Source organism: Gopherus evgoodei, chromosome 8 (assembly GCF_007399415.2).
Source record: "Gopherus evgoodei ecotype Sinaloan lineage chromosome 8, rGopEvg1_v1.p, whole genome shotgun sequence".
Lineage (NCBI taxonomy): Eukaryota > Metazoa > Chordata > Testudines > Testudinidae > Gopherus > Gopherus evgoodei.
In genome coordinates this window covers 43,307,811-43,328,994 of record NC_044329.1, presented here as the reverse complement: position 1 = coordinate 43,328,994, position 21,184 = coordinate 43,307,811, and the positions used below count along the sequence as shown (strand labels likewise).

The window sequence follows — 21,184 nt, the reverse complement described above, 5'->3', positions numbered from 1 at the left end:
CCATTTATGGATTAGATTGGGTAGTGTAAGCCGAGCCAATGGTCTCCGGGGCCCAAACACACACATCTGTTAGACCCCACTTATAAAAGCTGAGATTCTTTTCCTCATTCTCCAGAAAAGAGAGGTACAAGGAGCTATCTCAAGTTTGATGAATGCTATTCCAAAGGCAAAAAGGTACCATATCTAGCATCCCACTAGTAGGTTAAGGCTTGAGTTATCTCTTTCACATGTATGAGAAAAAGGAGTTCTTTTGCAGTCATATTTCCATTATCTGCTTGCATTTAAAGTACTCTGGCTTATTATTTGCTTAAGGATAAATACATGTGCCTGCCTGTCTGAGTACAACTATCTTTCTATTGTGGAAAACAGCACAAATTGTTTGGTACATGACACTTCTCTAGTCCTGAAATCCAGTTTTTATTCTCCCTGCTGAAGCCTCATTTACCTTCTGATCACATTCAAATTCTTTTTCCCTCTCTTACTTCCTGGTTATTGTTGCTTGCCAGTACCATGAAGAGTAGGTCTTTCATGGAAACTCTGAAAAACCATAGTGTCTCAATCTATTTCTTGCCCACAATTCTTTGTCTGCCAAATCTGCAGCACACATTTTATATACATATATATTACTGGTCACATCTGTCTGCAACCATGCTGTTTTTTTGTTCTGGTGACATCTTTGTAAGCTGTTCTATATTCATCATAATTATCTACAGTGTATGTTGTTCTTCCAAATACTAGTTAAAAAATAACACAGTATTGGTTAGGTCTGAGAACTGGGACATTTGATGCTGAAGGAAGCTCTGTCATGGGATTAATTTCTGACTCATGAAGTTCCAGTAAACTGTACAGAAGACAATAGAATCAGGGGTAAGTAACAAAGAAAATGGACTGCAATCTCTCTCCCACACTACAGGCCATCAAGTAACTTCTTCTCTTCTTACTTTACACAAATACACTTGACACAGACACAGCAAGCTTTAGTGCAGTACTTCATTCCCGGTTTTATTCAGGGACCTTTTTAAACAGCAGTTCTGCTTCGAAGGAGCTAAGTCTTAGAGAGTGTTTTCTTCATTTGAATTATCTAGACGTTGTATTTTCAAACATCTTCCTGAAGCCACTTATGGGATTCTAGAGTTTATACAAATATGACAATTAACACTGGATGTGATACAACTGCAACAGGCACAACAACAAAGCAGCTTCTTTCCCAGGAGCATTTTGTGGATATCATTCCGGTCCTGGCTAACTGTCCTTTAAGTCTGGCTGAGGCAAGCACCTGAAGCCTGGAAGCGGGATTGTGCAGCTGGCAGCTGTTTCTCTATCACTTTTACTGTGTAAGGATCAGCAACGTCTCTTCCTTTCTTTACTGCTGAGGAGAAGGCATATGCTACGCTAGGACACAGCTTCCAAATTTTGTATCAAAAGCAGGGGAAGAAGAGAGAACTTGCGATTCAGCTGGAAAGTGCCACAGTGCATACACTACTCTGGTCTTTCTGAAATTGTGTTATTTTGATAACTCCCATACCATTAGTGCACCAGTCCTCAGTAGGTGCTTTCAGTTTTAACTCCAGGTTAACAAAGATTATCTGGAGATTTCTGGATTTTTTTTTTAATGGCCCTAAGGCCCTCAAGCAAGCAGCCCTGCTCCTGCAGACATTGCTCCAGAAGAGAGAGCTCCAGGGCAGGAGACCCAGGAAGTGAAGAGTCTCCCGTTTGGACACCAGTTACTTCCTCCTGATTTATGAGCTTTGTGGAGGAGAACCAGGAAGTGAAGAGTCTCCCGTTTGGACACCAGTTACTTCCTTCTGATTTATGAGCTTTGTGGAGGAGAACCAGGGAGTGAAGATTTCCTCCCCTGCTCCCCTTCACAAGAGACACTCTGCAGCCACTAGGGTAGACTGGGGCTTCTGAATGTAGTATGAGGGCTGGAACTAAACTGTGTTACCTTGTGTCAAGGTGCAGAGTGAGACTGGGGAGCGGGATTTCTTCTTGTTGTGGAGGGAGGAGAGAGTCTGCACTGGTAGAAGGGAAAAGGAAAATTGTCATAAGCAGTGTAGGACCGTGGGGTTCTTTTGTTGACAGTGGGCGTGTTGGGGGAGGGGAGGAAGGCATGTTGGGGGATTGCACAGATCACAGTATTAAATGTAGTTAGTTGGCCAAATCCTAAATTGTGATATTGGGAAGTATCTGTGCTTTGAAAAGGAATGGAAAAAGTGATGACTGGGTATGCTACTGGCTTTTTAAACTCCTTAAGTGAATCAGACTTTAAATCATCTCCTTTCCCTAATTACAGCAATTGTTCTCTCACCCTGAAGAGATGTCATCATAATTAATAAGACTCTTGTGATGCTGTCAATAATCTTGAACAAGACCTTATAGGAGTAGGGTCTGCTTGCATATCAGAATTAGAGTGGAATAGATCAAATGTTTTTCTTCTAACCACATATATGAGGGGGGAGGGAAAAAGGGAGGACCTGCAGGCCAAAATAAATGGGAATTAATTTGCTTTCTCAAATATTTTACTTTAATTACCTTTCAAAGCAAGTCAGTTATCCATGGTTTAAAGAGAGCTGACTTCTCTTGGAAAACTTACAAGAGTCTCTTTAGAAACTGCACCTAGATTATGTTTTCTCTATTTCTCACCCAATGTTCTTAATCAGCAATAACTCTGTGCACGCACATGAGAGATACCATAATTAGCCTTACTTCACTATTATCTTCACTAGCTCAGTGATGTCAAAGGGAGACTTATAAATGACTTCCAGTGAGGAATCAACAGCACAAGCAGATGAAATCCTAAACATGCAAGTTATAGTGATATTACAGGACCCTATGTACTTCACAGCAGGTAGGCCCTAAACTTGAAGAAAGGCATCTTCATTTAGGGTTGCCAACTCTCCAGTATTGTCTTGGAGTCTCCAGGAATTAAATATTAATCTTTAATTAAAGATTATGTCATGTGACGACACTGCAGGAATAGACCTCTACCCCGATATAACGCTGTCCTCAGGAGCCAAAAAATCTTACTGTGTTATAGGTGAAACTGCGTTATATCGAACGAACTTGCTTTGATCCGCCGGAGTGACCAGCCCCGGCCCCCCAGAGCACTGCTTTACCACGTTATATCTGAATTTATGTTATATTGGGTTGCGTTGTATCAGGCTAGAGGTGTACATCCAACCACAATTGGCAATCCTATCTTCGTTTCTGTTGCACTCCTGTGCTGAAATGTGTGGGAAATGTCAATGTGAGCTGCGTGCCTAACTCCCCTAGGTGTTCTGAAAATCCAAGATTTTTAATGGACTGAATAGGAAAATGATTAATACAATGATTCTAGTATTTCCTCTGTTGAATTCATTTTACTGAATGCTGGAACAACATTTCCAATGGAGGTTTAGCACTATAGTGATTAAGCAGACTTGCCAGCATAGAAAGCTATCAAAAAGGTTGGAGGTTTTGGTAGCTGTGAGGACATGCTCTGGAATAAGTGGGAGGCAGTCTGGCACCCAGGGGAGATTCTAACACCCCCCCCCAGACAGAATGAATGTCTTCTTTGCCTCCCCCTTGTGGGTAGGAGGGGAAGTGACTTTAAATTTTGGATGGGGGAGTTTGAAAAAATGGTTACTTGCCTGTCATAGCTGTTGCTCTTCAAGATGTGTTGCTCATGTTCACTCCAATTAGGTGTGCACGTGCTGCGTGCACAGTTGTCAGAAAATTTTTTCCCTAGCAGCACCCGTCGGGTCAGATGTGGAGATCCCTGGAGTGGCACTTCATGGTGCTCAATATATGATCCTGCTGACCAGGCACCTCCTCAGTTCCTTCTTGCCGGTTACTCTGAAGAGATGAAGGAGGGCAGGTTTGGAATAGATATGAGCAATACACCTTGAAGAACAACAGTTACGAGAAGCGAGTAACTGTTTTCTCTTTTTCAAATGATTGCTCATATCGATTCTAGCCATACCAAGGCGGAAATGCTGATTGTAGCACCGCTCTGTCAAAAGCTGTATCATCTCTGGCTTGCCAGATGATGGTGTAATGAGAGGTGAAGGTATGTACTGAGGACCAAGTTGCTGCCCTGAAGATTCCTTGGATTGGGATCTGGGTCAAGAATGTTGCTGATGAGGCCTGACGAGCCTCTGCTCCTGGTTACTGGCCTGAGGCTTAGGGTAAAAGACAGGAAGGAAAATGTCCTGACTGGTATGGAAATATGACACCACCTTGGGAAGAAAGGCTGGGTGAGGCCTAAGTTGCACTTTATCCCGGTGGAAAACCGTGTAAGGTGGGTCAGAGGTGAGGGCCTTTAGCTCAGACACCCTCTTCGCCGAAGTAATGACGACCAGGAAGGCTACCTTCCATGACAGATACAGGAGGAAGTAAGTTGCCGGTGGTTCGAATGGGGGCCCCATTAGTCTGGAGAGGATCAGGTTAAGGTCCAACGTGGGGACAGGCTGCCTGATCTGGGGATGTATGTGATCCAGACCCTTGAGGAAGCGACCAACCATATGGTTGGCAAAGATGAATCAACCAGACACTCCTGGGTGGAAGGCCGAGATAGGAGCGAGGTGAACCCTTATGGAGGGCACTGCTAGGCCTTGCTGTTTCAGGTGTAGAAGGTACTCCAAGATGAAAGGTACAGGAGCCTGGTCAGGGGCTGTATGACACTGGTCACACCAACATGATAATCTCTTCCACTTCATCAGATACGTGGCTCTAGAGCAGGGCTTCCTGCAGCCAAGGAGGGCCTCCCTTACTTGTTCTGAGCACAGAAGTTCCATAGGGTTCAGCCAAGAAGCTTCCAAGCCATGAGGTGGAGGGACTGCAGGTTGGGGTGATGGAGGCGACCGTGGTCCTGAGTGAGTAAGTCAGGGAGGAGAGGTAACGTGATCAGGGCGCCCACCAACAGCTCTAGGAGCACAATGTACCAGTGTTGTTGAGGCCACGCTGGAGCTACCAAAATTATCTCTGCCCCGTCCCTGCGGACCTTGAGCAGGACCTTGTGCATGAGAGGGAACTGGGGAAAGGCGCAGAGCAGGTGACCTGTCCAGTGTAGCAGAAATGCGTCCGTGAGTGACCCTAGACTGTGACCCTGGAAGGAGCAGAACATTGGGCACTGCCTGTTGTGGTAGGCGGCAAACAGGTCGACCTGGGGAAATCCCCACCTTTGGAAAACGAGGTGTATGATATCCCACCAGATGGACCACTTTTGTGTGCGGAAGGACCTGCTGAGGTCCGCTAGCACGTTCTGAACTCCTGGTAGAAAGGATGCTTCCAGGTGAATGAAGTGGGCTATGGAGAACTCCCACAGCTGGAGAGAAAGAGGAACATGGCGTTGGTGTTGTCTGTTAGAACTGCTACGCACTGGCCTTGTAGTCAAGCCTGAAAGCTCCTTGATATTGATATGTAGGGAGAGCTCACCCTGTGACCAGAGGTCCTGTGTCTGGAGGTCTCTCAGATGTGCACCCCATCCCAGAGCTGACACGTATGTAACCAGGGAAAAGGAAGGCTGAGAGCTCTGGAAGTGGACTCCTTCGCAAACTGCTTGAGGGTTGAGCCACCAGTGGAGGGACGGGAGGATCTGCCTCGGCACTGTGACCCCTGAATTCAAGCTGTTGTGCCCCGGGTGGTAGACCGAGGAAAGCCATGCCTGCAAAAGCCTGAGCTGCAGCCTGGCAGGCTGGGTAAGTGCAAGCAGCCATGTAGCCAAGGAGATTCAGGCACCCCCTTGCTGTTGTGGTTGGGAATTGCCAGAGGCTTTGAATTATGTCCGTGATGGCTCGGAATTGAGTCTCTGGCAGAAGTGCTCGCACCTGAACCAAGTCTAACACAATCCCAATGAATTCTATTCTTTGGGTCGGTTCCAAGGTCAACTTCTCAAAATTGAGGAGGAGACCCAGTCACTCGAATGTGTACTTGACCAAATGGATTTGGGACTGCATCTGCCCCTGGTGCGGCCCCTGAGCAGCCAGTCATCGAGGCAGAGGTATACCTGCACCTGCTGTCAACGGAGAAAATCAGTCATGACCAACATGCACTTGGTGAACACTCTGGGTGCTATTGAGAGGCTAAATGGTAGGACTGTGAACTGGTAATGCTTGTGGTTTACCATGAAGTGTAGGAAGCGTTGGTGTGCGAGACAAATTGCTATACGGAAGTATGCATCCTTCATGTCGAGGGTGGCATACCAGTCAATGTCAATAATATTGACATCAGCATTGCTGGGCTTCACAGTTCAAACCTCAGCCATCATTTCAGGGCATATGTAGATGTAGAAATAAGAACCATTGCACTGGTTCCTATTTATTACATATTTAAAGGAGTTCTTTGCATGCCAAGCTCCAAATACTAACCATGCTGTACCCTAGACAGCACTGACATGTGACTGAACATAAATAAGCACAAATAAAAAATATGAGCAAATGGGAGTCAGGGCTTCTGGGGTCTATTCCCAGCTTGATCACTGACTTGGGCATGTCACATTGTCTCTTAATTCCTTTGCGTCCCCTTCCATGTTTTGTCTGCCTTGTCTACTTCAACTGTAAGCTCCTTGGCATAGAGACAGTCTTATACTTGGTCTGTGCAGTGCTTGGAACAATGGGGCCTGGATCTCAGTTGGGACCTCTAGTGGCTTGTCTACATGGGTACTAAACACCTGTGGCTGGCCGATGTGAGCTGACTCTGGCTTGTGGGGCTCAGGCTGTGCAACTATGCTGTAGATATTTGGGCTCAGGCTGGATCCTGAGGTGGGAGGGTGCCAGAGCTTGGGCTGCAACCTGAGCCCAAACATCTACGCTGCAATTAAACAGCCCCATGAGTCTGAGTCAGCTGACTCTGGCCTGCTGTGGGTTTTTAATTGCTGGGTAGACAGACCCTAGGTTGTTCTGTAATACTCTACTAATACTTTACTATACTAATAGTGCCTTTTCCCATTGGCCACTGTCACTACGAAACAGCCTAGACTGAAGCAAACACGTCTCAGGAACCTGGCACATTGTAATGCTCAGTTGCTGATACCGACTAGGAGGCAGTCTAGAATTCACATGTGCACGTGTGGTCAGATAGTGGGTGGGGTGGGGGGGCGAGGGGGAGGTTCAACTGATACCAGAGGCCTCCAAGACAATGGTCTGAGCTCTTGCAGAGTTCAGTAGCTGGATGATTCAATGGGGCCAGATCAGCGGATTAGGGAGGAAAGGTTGGCAAGGTAGGGTGAGGAAAGGCACTGGGGCATGGTTGGGAGAAGCAAGGTCAGATGGGACAGGGTGTGGTGGAGTGGTGAGGCATGGTCAAGCATGCTGGGCGGGAGCAGGTGAGGCCGTGTCGGGCGGGGCAACATGGGCCATGTTGGGGCAGAGAGGCATGGTAAGGTAGAGCAGTAGGTGATGGCCTCTTGCTCAGACAGCTTCCTCTACCTGTTGGGGTCTTTACAGAATCCAGGTATCCAATGAGAATGCAGTATGTCCAGCCAATCAGGGGTCTCTGGCATGACTGCAGCATGGCTGTAGGCCTTTAGCACTAATTCTGCTGGTCAGGGGGGTGATTCAGTGTAGCATGGAGACTAAGGATGCCCTCTAGGGACAAAGAAGGGTTGGGTTCAATACTGGGGTCCTGACAGTGCCCCCTCCCTTGGGACTGAGCTTATCTGGGCAGGCCCTGTGGAAGGTTCTGACTTTTTCAGGAGTGTGCACATACTGGGGTGGTTCCCAGGACAGCTCCTCTGGCCTGTATCTTCCCAGTTGATGAGGTACCATATCTTCCTCTTCCTATCTCGGAGTCTAGGATCAGGACAGGAGTTTGCTTTCATTTGGGAAAGGGATTGTCAGAGAAGGGCCTAAGGGAGGAGACATGGAATACAGGGCACATCTTAAAGGAGGGAGGAAGTTGAAGTTTGAAAGTTACTGGAATGATTTGCCTGTGAATCTCAAAGGGTCTTAGGAACAGGTGGTCCACGTTACATATGAGTCTGCCTGTCTTGAGATTTTTGGCCAACAGACATCTTTTATCCTACACTAACGTAGGGCTCTCCTGCTGGTGATGGTCAACAAGATATTTGTATGTCATCTTGGCCCCATCTATGTTTTGTCTGAACTCTTCCTGTGTTTGATGGATTTGATGAAGCAGGTCTGAGACTGTAGGAGCTGTGGGTGCTGTAGGCAGTTTGGGGTGGAACTAACCATGGAAGCCAGAATTTGCAAAGAAAAACAGGCTTATGTTGATTGAGGCATGGTCTTGTTGTAGGTGAATTCCACGTGTGGAATCAGTGAGGCCCAGTCATTTTGGTGATAGTTTGTGAAGCATCAAAGGTATTGTTCTAATACCTGGTTTACACTTTCTGATTGGATGTCAGTTTGTGGACGGGAAGTAGATGATGCATGGAGACACACCTACAGTAGGCAGAACACCTCCTGTCAAAACCAAGACAAGAACTGGGAACCCCGCTGTAAGATGATGTGATCTGGGAGGCTATGGTGGCAGAAAATGCGTGTGATGAGGAGACAAGCACTATCCTTGGTAGCAGGAAGATGTGCACGAGGAATGAAGTGCACCATCTTTGTCAGTGGATGCACTACTGTCAGTACGGTATGGCATCCCTCAGACTCTGGCCGCATTTAACGCACAAAAGTCTATTGTCATTCTGTAAGTAACCCCATCCACGTTAAGGACTGGCCATACTGAACTTGGTGAAATTGCAGCTACATCGCTACCTCAATATAACGTGACCCCATATAACATGAATTTGCTCCGGGGGGGCTGCATACTCCGGTGGATCAAAGCAAGTTCAATATAATGCGGTTTCACCTACAACATGGTAAGATTTTTTGGCTCCCGAGGACAGCATTATATTGAGGTAGAGGTGTAGGCACGAGCAACGCTTGTTCAAGAGACGGTCTACAGTATTTTTAATGCCCTCCTCTGCTGCAGCTGTGTATTTATATTGCCTTTGAGGAGGGGGATCTTTTCCCTCAATCAAAACTTCAGCATCTATTTTTCCCATGGACACCCACTCTCTATGAGCTCTCTTGGGAACTTTTAATTTCTCCAGAGAGTTCATTGAAATGTTCTCTGACACAGCCAAGCCTCTGTACCAATTATTAAAGAAAAACAGGATTTGGGAATGGGGACCAGACCAACAGACTACCATGGCTTATCCTGACCCTGCCCTTTGTGATTCAATTGGCCTCCTCAGAGACAAGTGTCTGAGTTACTCTTAACCAAAGGCATTGCAACAAGCTCAGAGCCCCACTGCCTGTGGTGGCTTGGAGCTCTGGGGCCCCTGCTGACTGACAGCTCCAGTGCTGCAACCCCAGGGAAGGGCAAATGTCACCGAGGTCTCTGAAAGTCACAGAATCTGTGACTTCTATGACAAAATCTTATCCTAACTGATGACTTTTCCGAAGAGAAGTGTATTGACCCTCCAGAGGGAATAGTTTCAGAAAAAATATTTTTTCCAATCCCTAATACACAATGAAATGTGAAACCTCAGTGAGAAGGAGTTTGGGACAGTGATCCCTAATGAAGAAAGGAAACTTCCCAGAATGAGTTCCTGGTAACTACACCCCAGGGCATGTGTAGGAATTTTTCCTTTTCATTTACAAAGGGATCTATGTAGTTCATCTAAGTGGCAAAGAGTTTGCCTCTAAGGAAATAATTTCATCAGACCAGGTTTACACTGATAAAGTAATAAATGGGAGATGCATAAAACAGATACATTAGCTACATTAGCAAGCTTACAGAGGCATAGCTGTACCAATGCAGATGCACTGCTATAAGGTCGCTCATATAGCCACTACATGCTGATGGGAGAGAGCTTTCCTTAGACATAATTAAACCAACTTCAACGAGGTGATAGCTATGTCAGTGGGAAAGCATCTCGTGCTGACATAGAATCAGAATCATCCGAAGAAGTGAGCTGTAGCTCAAGAAAGCTCATGCTGAAATAAATGTTAGTCTCTAAGGTGCCACAAGTACTCCTGTTCTTTTTGCGGATACAGACTAACATGGCTGCTACTCTGAAACCAATCATAATCATAGAATATCAGGGATGGAAGGGACCTCAGGAGATCATCTAGTCCAACCCCCTACTCAAAGCAGGATCAATTCCCAACTAAATCATCCCAGCCAGGGCTTTGTCAAGCCTGACCTAAAAACCTATAAGGAAGGAGTCATACTGCTCTCTTACATACAATGCAACTCCCCTACCTTTTCTGCTCGGCCTGTCCTTCCTGAACAGTTTATATCCATCCATGACAGTACTCTGGTCATGTGAATTATCCCACCAAGTCTCTGTTATTCCAGTCACATCATAGTTCCTTGACTGTGCCAGGACTTCCAGTTCTCCCTGCTTGTTTCCCAGGCTTCTTGCATTTGTCTATAGGCACTTAAGATAACTCGCTGATTGTCCTGCTTTCTCAGTCTGAGACAGAAGTCCTCCCCTCTTGCACATTCCTGCTTGTGCTTCCTCCTGGTATCCCATTTCCCCACTTATCTCAGGGCTTTGGTCTCCTTCCCCTAGTGAACCTAGTTTAAAGCCCTCCTCACTAGCTTAACCAGCCTGCTTGCGAAGATGCTCTTCCCTCTCTTCGTTAGGTGGAGCCCATCTTTGCCGAGCACTCCTCCTTCTTGGAACACCAGCCCATGGTTGAAGAATCCAAAGCCTTCTCTCTGACACCACCTGTGTAGCCATAGCGCTGTCCACACCAGTGCTTCTGTTGGTGCAACTTCTGTCGGTCAGGGATATGTTCTTTTTCACACCCCTGACCTGAACAACATAAGTTATACCAACAAAAGTATAGTGAAGAGATAGACTAAAACATTTCATTCACAAAATAGATATACTGACTGCTTAACCCTAACCCTAAGAGATTTTATGTTTGGTAAAAGAAAACTTGTTTGGCTCTGATGTATTACAAGCAGGAGTTTCATCAAATACAAAAAACATTAAGCATTTAAAGCACAGCTTTGCAAGTCAGAATGGAAGTCAGTGCCTCTTTCTAATTATTATCTGGCAGTGCGTACAATCTAAACAGAATGCATGAACTGGCTAGTGTATTCAGGTAGGCCCATGACATGCAACTGCAGAAGATGAAGAGCCTGACAAATACAATTGTGCTATTTGCTATGAAGTTGCTTCAAAAAGTTTCATAATTAACCATCCCACACAAAGCTATTTCAAGTCTCATTCTAACTATACTTGTGCAGTTAGGGACTACTGAAAGAACAGATGCACTTGCCAAGCATTTAATAACAAAATTCCAACCTTGTGACACAAGGAAATTAAGCCTTATTCAACACAAAACCCTCAATTCCAGTAAGAATGTCACTATTTGATTGTGTCTGAGATTTTTACAGACACAAAACCTCACATGATAACTGAAAGTTCTGTAGAGAGGCCCAGTGAAGTAAGGGATGTATTCAGACATCAAACACGCATTCTCATGGACATATAGTGAAGAAGAATTATTGAGGCTGGGAAAAATAAGGTTTTAAAAATAATCAGATTTCTAATATGCTTTTTGATAATATATCTCTGGGGTAGGCAACGTATGGCATGTCTGCCGAAGGCGGCACGTGAGCTCATTTTCAGTGGGTATCTCTTTAAAGAGCCTTTTTAGGAAAGGCTGAATATTCAGTGTCAGGACAAGAATGCTCAATGCCTTGCAGTAGCGAGTCCTTACGGATCCTCTAGTCAGTTGCTTGTTCACACTATTCCAAAGCACTTGTACGATTTAGTGCAATGAGGTACATGGACAATACAGACACTCCTGGATGGCTTTAATAATAGCCTTGGTACAGATGTGTGCTACATATGCTTTCAATATACTTCTAGCACATGTCTTCTTGTTTAATATTACCTGTGTTTGGCTATATGGGTCCTACCCTCTAAATGGCCCTCTCTGCTCTTCCCTTTGCAATCAGCAGAAGCAGCAGTACAACATCTGGAAAAGTGAACAGGATGACAGCCCTTGGAAGAAGAGCATAGCTGTCCCCCAGAAAGCCTGTGAAATAGCAAAGGTCACATTCAGCCCAATGAGAACTGTGTGAACAGCTTTTACTGAAATGTGGTAAATACTAAGGACTACCACTGGTGATTTACTTACTCCTTGAAGGGTATGAATCTCTAGCTGGGAAGCCTTGAACTAGTGGTTACTAATCAGATTGCAGATAAGTGAATCTGCAATCTGATTTTTAACCTCACTGATCAGGCTTGGCCTTTCAGTAACAGCAAACCCATTAGAAACTCAGAAATGGTACCTTTTGAGTTTACTTACAAGACTAGTTATTCCTCTATCACCTGATAACGTCCACCACAAGCTGGAATGCAGAGCAGTCAGTCTTCTCACAAATGTCTGGCTTTTTAAGAAAGATTGATGCTTAACAATTAAACTGATCCCAGCATAAGTCAGGGGCTGGATCAATGTTTAGCAACAGTGCAATCCTGTTCTAGTGCATGCCAGATTTAAACTACATTCTATGGATTTACTGGCAGTCCTCAAAAGAGAGGAAACCTTCCCTGCACTGACACAATATAAGCAATCCTTTGGGCTAAGTTTGCAACCAAGATTTATTCAGTAATAGCCATAGACAAAAATAAATAAATAAATTAACCAATATTTAAGACAGAAAAAAATCCATCATTTGCTTTATCCAAAAACCATGAAAACAATGCTGCAGTTTTCACAAGACCCATAGAAAGTCTGGGATTCCAAATGAGAGTGCCACCCTATAACCTTCCTAAAAAGGTCTAAACTATGGAAATATACCATCATTTCAGCCACACAAGACTAGCCGTATCCCAGTTGTGACACCTTGAGAACAACTAGAAGCTGTGAAACAACCATATCCATTCATCACTTAGGTTCATCTCATTAGTGACCACTCCATAATTGCTGCAAGCATCTCCTCAAATCCCATGAAAGACACTTCCGGTCAGTAATGACACTTGGAGATGAAGTGAATCTTCCACATGAATTAGGAAATATAGTAACCAAAACAGTTTAGAAAACATCTGTAAAAAAGGGAACACCAAGGAAAAAAAATCAAGCTTTGTATCTTTGAAACTCTTTGTGTGATTCATCCCGGACTTTCCAGACAACTTCTATCCTGAAAAGAATTGTGGCATGTGCAATTTCAGGTAGATTTTTTTTTTAAAGTAAAACAAGAGATTTTTGAAAAAAATCAGACTTAAAAAGGTAAACTAGCTTCAATTTCAACTGTGGACTAGCACTCCTCCCCTAACTCAAGGACCAAATGCTGAATCATCATGATCTTTATCACTGCCCCATTTACCAGTTCAATACTGAATGTGTGTTGCACTTACCCGACGAAAAGATACCACATAGAATGTATCCCCTCTTCTGTGAATAGCTTCAAAGAAGTCTTGGTAATTTCTCAGAGAGGCATAATACATCTGAAGCTCATTCCCTGAGTTCCTGCTGAAATAGAGAGGAGAGTTAAGAACCTTAAGTGAGAAACCATCTTTAAGGGCTAGATTTTCAAAGAGCTCAGCATGCAGCAGCTCCAATTGTCATCTGGAAGTTGTGTGATAGAGAGTACGAACATGTGGGCATACAATAAGGGCTGCTGGATGCCAATCTCTTGAAAATCTGCCACTAAGAACATTTATATGAACATTAGGTAAGAGTAAACCCGCGGCAGGAATAAGAACAGAACTTAGGAATCCTAGCTACTACTCTTCTGCAAGTTTAGATTTATATATTATCATGGGTCTGGGGATGAGAGTTCTCTTCAGCATGTTTAAAATATTCTGAACAAAAATATCTGCTTGCCTGACTCTCACAGCACTGCCTAACTGCTCTGGTAGGACAGTGAGAAACTCCCATGACATGTTGCTACCAAAAGTTTTCCCTAATTTATTTTTAACAAGTAAATATGTTCTCTAATTTGAGGGGCTGATTTATACAATTCATTGGATTTCAGCATAACTTAACTTTCAAGAAGTTCTGCTTTAGTGGCACATCACCTGCTGGCAGTATTTGCTGTGATAATACCATAGCACATTGGCACAAAGCAGCACTGCAGTCAATAAGCAGATGCCATTGTCTTGGATTTTCAGATGATGGCATTGCTTTTACTGACCCAGTTTAAAGTACAATGGAAGCAATGGATTAGTTTGGTTTTATATTTCTAAAGTGTGCTACTTATGCAACTCAGGGCACAAACACATTGCAAAGTGGTCTCTCTGCTGTGATACTATGTGGCACTACCTCCTGCTGCTAGCAACTGTTTGTACTGTTGTTGTGGTAGCAGCACTGCAACTGCTAGCCTAGCAGGATCCCACCCTGTCATAGGGCTGGCTGAAGATTAGGTGATAAGAAAGTGCTGTGGGCATAACATATTAAGTCCATGGTGTGGGGGTTAATTTCCCAGGCAGGGTATGTTGGTTTTTTTTAAACAAACCTTTAGAAATATTATTTTTGATAGTGGGGGAAGGATGGGCTGACATAGGAGCTAGAAGCAAGAAATGGTAGCATTTTAGACTATTAAGGGAGAGGTCCCCCCTTCAATTGGAATGAAGGTGTAAGCAAATAATAATAATAATTAATATCAAATAGCAATAAGCAGCAAGCATAATAGGACCATGACACTAGCACTGAGACATAGTATCTGTCTTACCATATAAAAGACATCACAAACATATTATACAATAAAACACATTGAAAAGAGAAAATATATTCCTCAAAATAAACAGGTTCAGCACTTCCTCACAAAACATACTAAATCTGGATCAGAAACAGAATAAACACTCTTCAAACTCTGCACCAACCTCTTCATTAGCCTCTGATCCAAAACCAGCAGAATCCATGGGGCCTTCCCAAAGCTCTGCTGGTAGAGGTTTTGGAACCACACTAATACAGATAGCAGATTCTAAGTAACCCCAGAGGATTGACCCCCTGCCTTTCAGCATTTAAGTGTTCACAGTGAGGGCTGCTGAACAAGAGCAAAGGCAAGGACTTTGGTGTATATCCAAATGCCAAGAACACTGGAATTTTCAGAACCTGCACATTGCTTTTTACTGAATCAGGCCTTACACTGAAAGGAAAGCAGCATTTCTTTTTAATATCTACAGTGTTCTCAGTCATCACAGGCCACCACCACCATAGAAGGTAACTGTATTTATGATAAATCCATGCCATGAAGGGATGAAAAGTCTGATACATTGGTGTATGTACTGATTGCACAAATACACCTTTTACTAGCATGTAGTAGAGGAAGAGGGGGGAAATCCATAAAGCCCTTTATTATCTAACACATCCCTTCCCCTGTGTATGTGCTTATAGATCCTCATCAAGTCACCGCTTAACCTTCTCTTGAACAAGCTGAAAAGACTGAGCTTTTTCAGTCTCTCACTGTAAGACAGGTCTTCCAGACCTGGAATCATCATTGTGGCTCTTCTCTGGATCCATTCCAATTTGGCAACTTCCTTTTTAAAGTGGGAACGGAGTATGCCACTACTCATCTCACTAGTGTTCTATACAGAGGTATAAATCATCTCTTTCTCCTGCTTGATATTCCCCCGGCTATGCATCCTTTGATCATGTTAGTCATTTCAGCCACAGCATCACTGGGGGAGCTCACATTCACGTGGTTCCCACCAGACTGTATGGCCCTTTTCAGTCACTTCTTTCCATATTAATTCCTTTGGAGAAGCAGCCATCCCCTGACTGAGAGAGACAGAGACCAGCATCACCCCTGGTAGCAGAAACGAAGGAACCTGCAATGAAAGTTCCTGATCTGGATAGGCCAGGAAGTCATATGGCCATCCACATACAAGGCTTCCATGGTTCCATACCAGGAGTCTTCAGAATTTTCCATGCATCTGTAGAGAGACTTTAGATATATTATAGTTTCCCACAGGCTGTGCATCCTGGGCAATACAAATATAAAGAGCAGAGCAAGGGAAATTCTCATCTTCCCTCTTACTGTCTTGTCTGGGACAGCAGCTTTATTTTATTCAGTATGGCTCAGTGCATCTGGTTGTTGGAGGCTTGAGAGAAGAGAAACCTGCTCTTTGGGATCTTACCAATTCTAGGACACAGTCACTTTATAGAACTGCTGTGACTCTGACACTTCTCCTTCCCTGGACATCTCCTGAAGAGGTCAGGACCAAGGTAAAAGGCAGCTTGGCAGTGTCTACAAGGTCTCCACAAAAAAGACATGGATTTCTTGATTAACTCACTACCAGGAACAAAGGCAGAACTACCTCCTGAACACCACTGCTGGATGAGGCTCTCAGAGCATCCTCGGAAGCTCCAATATATAAGAGGCTGCCAGGGAGATGTTATGGAGTACAGACTTGACTCATTATTAGATTCATTCTAGTCATTTGTCTAAGCCAGATGGCCTTGTGAGGGCCTCGGAAGAGATGTATACTTGAAGGACAATAGTTAAAGCTTCGTACATTTTCTGAAGGATGCCTCAATATGCCTGTTGGTTTGGTGTTCAGGAAAATAGTAGGCCTTTGTCTACTGTGTAAGGAATTTGGAGAGTCTTATTCATCTTAGGAGAAATGACAGAATTTGGGAGCCTGTTTTTCAGAATATCTGTCTGTAGCTGGCTCTTCCCATTCAGATTGATCCTGCTTTCCCACAAGAAATGCAAGGGAAAGAACATAGTTTTCTTAGTCTCATTTTGAGCCTTTCCCCCCCAAAAGGTCCATCCTCCAGTCACAGGGTTGGCGCAGGCTCTCCTACTTTTGTGTCTGCATTCTGTGTTTCGGCTGGTTTAATAAAGAGTGTTCACACTCTCTTTTGTTGAAGCACCCCACTGTCTTTATTTACAGTGCTTATGCAGTTCCCAGATCCCCCAACAGTTAGTGCCCCACAGACCCTTCCCAGGGTCTCCTGGCCCTTGAGTCTTCCTTATTGGCAAGGAGACTTAGATATTGCCCTCCTGTATCCTCCCAGGCTAGCCTCCTCACTGAGATTTGCCCAGGGCTTTTATAGCCTTCTCCTGCCCCAGCCCAGCTGTCGCTACTTAGCCCAGCATGTTTGTCTGAGCCAGCCCTCGTTAGGGCTTGCAGTTGGGCTCCCTGCTGAGTACCTGCATCTCTACACCTGGCCTACTGGCCAGAGAGCAGGCTGTAGCCAGCATTTTGGCAGGGCTTTAAAGGGGTTTTACTGCTGCCCTGCCACACATCCATTCTGACCTTTCTTGTTCTCCTTTGTCTGCTAGGCTTAGAGTCCTAGCGTAATGGAGACTCTTTTAAACATCACTTTCAAGAATTCAAGAGGGACTAGTCCACTGGGTCTCATTCCTCCATCCCTTCCTTGGGCGTTATGGTGGGGTGCCCCTTTAAGGGACAGTCTGGCGCTTACAGCCCAAACAGCTTGGGTACAATCAGGGAGCCCTCTCTGGGGTGAGGCTATATGAACAGGAGAGAGAGAGAAGAGACCAGAAGCCATGCTGGCTGCTATGGGTTGCAGAACCCCTTGGACTCCGGATCGCTAGCCTGTTAAGACAACAGTGGCCTCAATGCCTCCTTGACTGAACCTCTGGGCTTCAGCCCTCCTGCTTCACCCGTGAGCTTTGTTCAGCAAGTCTAAGACAGACTCCTGCTTGAGACTTGTCCACTCTTCAGGGATTAATGCACCTCAGCAAATATTTGCAGTGACTCAAACAACACTGTCAAACAGTAGCCTGTATTACTCCATTAGAACACAGCACAGGATGCCCATTGGTTAGCACAGAGAAATAAAGGCTAAAGCATTGTCCATTCTGGTCAGCCCAGAGCCCAGCAAAGCTGTAGTGCACTCGTGTTCAGGCTCTGTGTTTTGCTCTCCGTATCATCGTCTTAGTTCCCAAGCGAGAACTTCCTCCAGAATCCAACACTTATCCCCCACCTCACACCTTTCAATCCTTTGTTCTCAAGCTGGGCTCTATGCTCAGCTTCTCTGCTGAGAGGTGAGGAAAATCCCTTCTCTACTGGTTCGCTGGATGCTAGGTGTCAATGTCCTGGTGATTGGGTTTTCCACTGTCTTCTCAGAATGGGCCTCGGCTGGTCTTTTTTAATGACCCATTTTGGCTCAGACAGCTAGGTGACACACATACATGTATATCTCTCAGCCTGCCCTGAGAGCAAACTTAGTCCTTTTTTCCCCACAAGGTATTCATGCAAAATATCAGGGAAACCGAGGCACACACAGACGTCATAAAAATAATACAGAAAATTCCCACTTTCTCATATCTCTTCCTTCTTTGGCAGCAAACTAAGCAGGGTCATTTTACTCAGTGACCCAAAGAAGTTCAAACCCACAATTGTTATCCATAGATGATCCAGCATATTTCTCATCACGTTGGTAACTGTTCTACCGGGCACTTCCATGATTCTTATAGCACAGTTTCTAATCAGTCAATTTACCATTTCCAATCCACAGTTCAGAGCTGTTTCTTATCTTCCCTTTCAAAAATTCTGTCACATAATTCACAATCTGAGCCTGAACTGTTGGCTGCTTTCTTGGCTCCACAGAATATGAGTGTGTCTCTCTGTCCTGGGCAAACCTTACTTCATCAATCCTTAGGCATTATGCCCTGTTTTCTACAAATGTTGCATCTCAGGTCTCTACAATCTCTTAGCAGGGGCTACCTGGGTCAGCTGCTCCCCCCACTGTGGGTTTACCTGAATCCCACTTCTTGGGTACCTCTACTGGTTCCCAGTCCCAGGACTGATGCCTAGGCCAGTTCCCGTTGGATCTCTTTTCATACTCAGACCAGCTGTCCATCTCCCAATGAGCTTGCATTACATAGCCCCTTAGTCTTCCTGTCCACTAACTACATTTTTAGCTCATGGGAACACATCTCTGAGTTTTCCAACTTCACCAACACTGAATCATAGAATCACAGAAGATTATGGTTGGAAGAGACCTCAGGAGGTCATCTAGTCCAAACCCCTGCTCAAAGCAGGACCAACACCAACTAAATAATCTTAGCCAGGGCTTTGTCAAGGATTTATACAAATCCTCCACCTGCACCCTTATCCCATCAGGCTCAATGGGTACTGCTCAGTAGCTCCCTGTCTAGTTGGCAGCTGGTATCAAGTGGAGCGCCCCAAGTGTCGGTCCTGGGGCCGATTTTGTTTAATATCTTCATTAATGATCTGGAGGATGGTGTGGATTGCACCCTCAGCAAGTTTGCAGATGACACTAAACTTAGAGGAGTGGTAGGTACGCTAGAGGGTAGGGATAGGATACAGAGGGACCTAGACAAATTAGAGGATTGGGTCAAAAAAAATCTGATGAGCTTCAACAAGGACAAGTGCAGAGTCTTGCACTTAGGACAAAAGAATCCCATGCATTGCTACAGACTAGAGACCGAGTGGCTAGGCAGCAGTTCTGCAGAAAAAGACCTAGGGGTTACAGTGGATGAGAAGCTGGATAGGAGTCAATAGTGTGCCCTTGTTGCCAAGAAGGCTAACGGCATTTGGGGATGTATAAGTAGGGACATGATCAGATTGAGGGACATGATCATTGCCCTCTATTCGGCATTGGTGAGGCCTCATCTGGAGCACTGTGTCCAGTTTTGGGCCCCATTCTACAAAAAGGATGTAGAAAAATTGGAAAGAGTCCAGCAGGGGGCAACAAAAATGATTAGAGGGCTGGAGCACATGACTTATGAGGAGATGCTGAGGGAACTTGGATTGTTTAGTCTGCAGAAGAGAAGAATGAGGGGGGATTTGATAGCTGCTTTCAATTACCTGAAAGGGGGTTCCAAAGATGATGAATCTAGACTGTTCTCAGTGGTAGCAGATGAGAGAACAAGGAGTAATGGTCTCAAGTTGCAGTGGAGGAGGTTTAGGTTAGATATTAGGAAAAACTTTTTCACTAGGAGGATGGTGAAGCACTGGAATGGGTTACCTAGGGAGGTGGTGGCATCTCCTTCCTTAGAGGTTTTTAGGGTCAGGCTTGACAAAGCCCTGGCTGGGATGATTTAGTTGAGGACTGGTCTCATTTTGAGCAGGGGGTTGGACTAGATGACCTCCTGAGGTCCCTTCCAACCCTGATATTCTATGATTCTATGATTTCATTTGTGAAGATATACTCCCATCAGCATAGTGGCTTCCATATATATTACACCGTAGGTCCTTTGCACACCCTGAAACACTTTCTTATAAGCCTCAGGTGTTAATGCAAACTTAAGCAGTAACACCTTTTTGAACTGTTGATAGTCTCCCTCAACTGTGCCCATCTGGCTGTATGCCTCTATAGCTTTGGAACTAAGTAAGGGAGTCAGGTTGTAAGCCTTCTGAAAGGCAGTGAGGTAGGCATCTATATCTCCACCTGCCTCCTCAAACTGGGGCAAGAATTTGGTGTCTAGGCTCCCTGAGAACTAGCATCCTGGGATCTTTCACCACTTACCCCTCTATGGGACCTCTTGCTCCTCTGCTTCTCCATCTCAGGGTCATGCTTTCATTGTTTCGCCTGATGTTTTCACCATTCTTCATATTTTTGCTGCCTCTCACGATCTGCTAGCTTGTTTGCTCTTAGCTCCAACTCCCACTACTTCTAATCTATTCTAGGGCAATTGGGTTGTGAGGACACCGTGCTGATTGGAGAACCAGGTCTTGAGGATGCCTTGATGCTGCCTGTGTCATTCTCTGATTCTCTGGGAACCCTGCCTGTGTCTGGAAACAACTTCTTGGTCCAATCATCCTTCTCCAGCCGTGCAATAAGCTGTGCCTTGTTGAACTCCCCAACACTTAACCCTCTCTCCTTGCATGGGTTTATGATGACCGTCTCACAGTGGTGGTTACACACCATTTTCTTGATGTTTCTTTTGACTAGCCTTGTTTCTACTGCTGCAAGTCAGTTATTGCAAAATACTATGGGTTGATTCAGCATCTCAACTGTCATAGATCCACAGCATCAGGGCTACACCCCCAGCTTTGGAGCAGCATCTTTTGAGAAAGGTGAGTAGACGAGGAAGTAATACCAATTAATATATCTTCCTTCTTGCCTAATGAGGTGGTAATGCCACCTCCTTCTTCCTATGCAAATGACTTCAGGCAGTTTCAAACTTAGTTCTCTTGTCCCCACTGGGGAGCAATGCAAAATATAGGTGAAACTGAGGCACACATAGAGTGACAAAAATATTACAGAAAATTCCCACTTCATCACAGTATTACACTCACATTAACATTATATATGAATGTTAGCACAAAGTTAAGTTCACTCTT

The 21,184-nt window shown here is 44.8% G+C and overlaps 1 protein-coding gene across 5 annotated transcripts in view; it reads right to left on the bottom strand.

The window, feature by feature from the left end:
- The window catches only part of ATF6 (activating transcription factor 6), a 347,497-nt gene that overhangs the window by 133,201 nt on the left and 193,112 nt on the right, over positions 1 to 21,184 (bottom strand). For 4 of the 5 annotated variants that reach the window (XM_030573857.1, XM_030573860.1, XM_030573861.1 and 1 more), the window contains one exon: positions 13,313 to 13,427. In XM_030573857.1, the coding sequence (XP_030429717.1) occupies positions 13,313 to 13,427 (115 nt within the window). The remainder of the gene's footprint in view (positions 1 to 13,312; positions 13,428 to 21,184) is intronic. The other variant, XM_030573858.1, reaches the window with a different exon arrangement.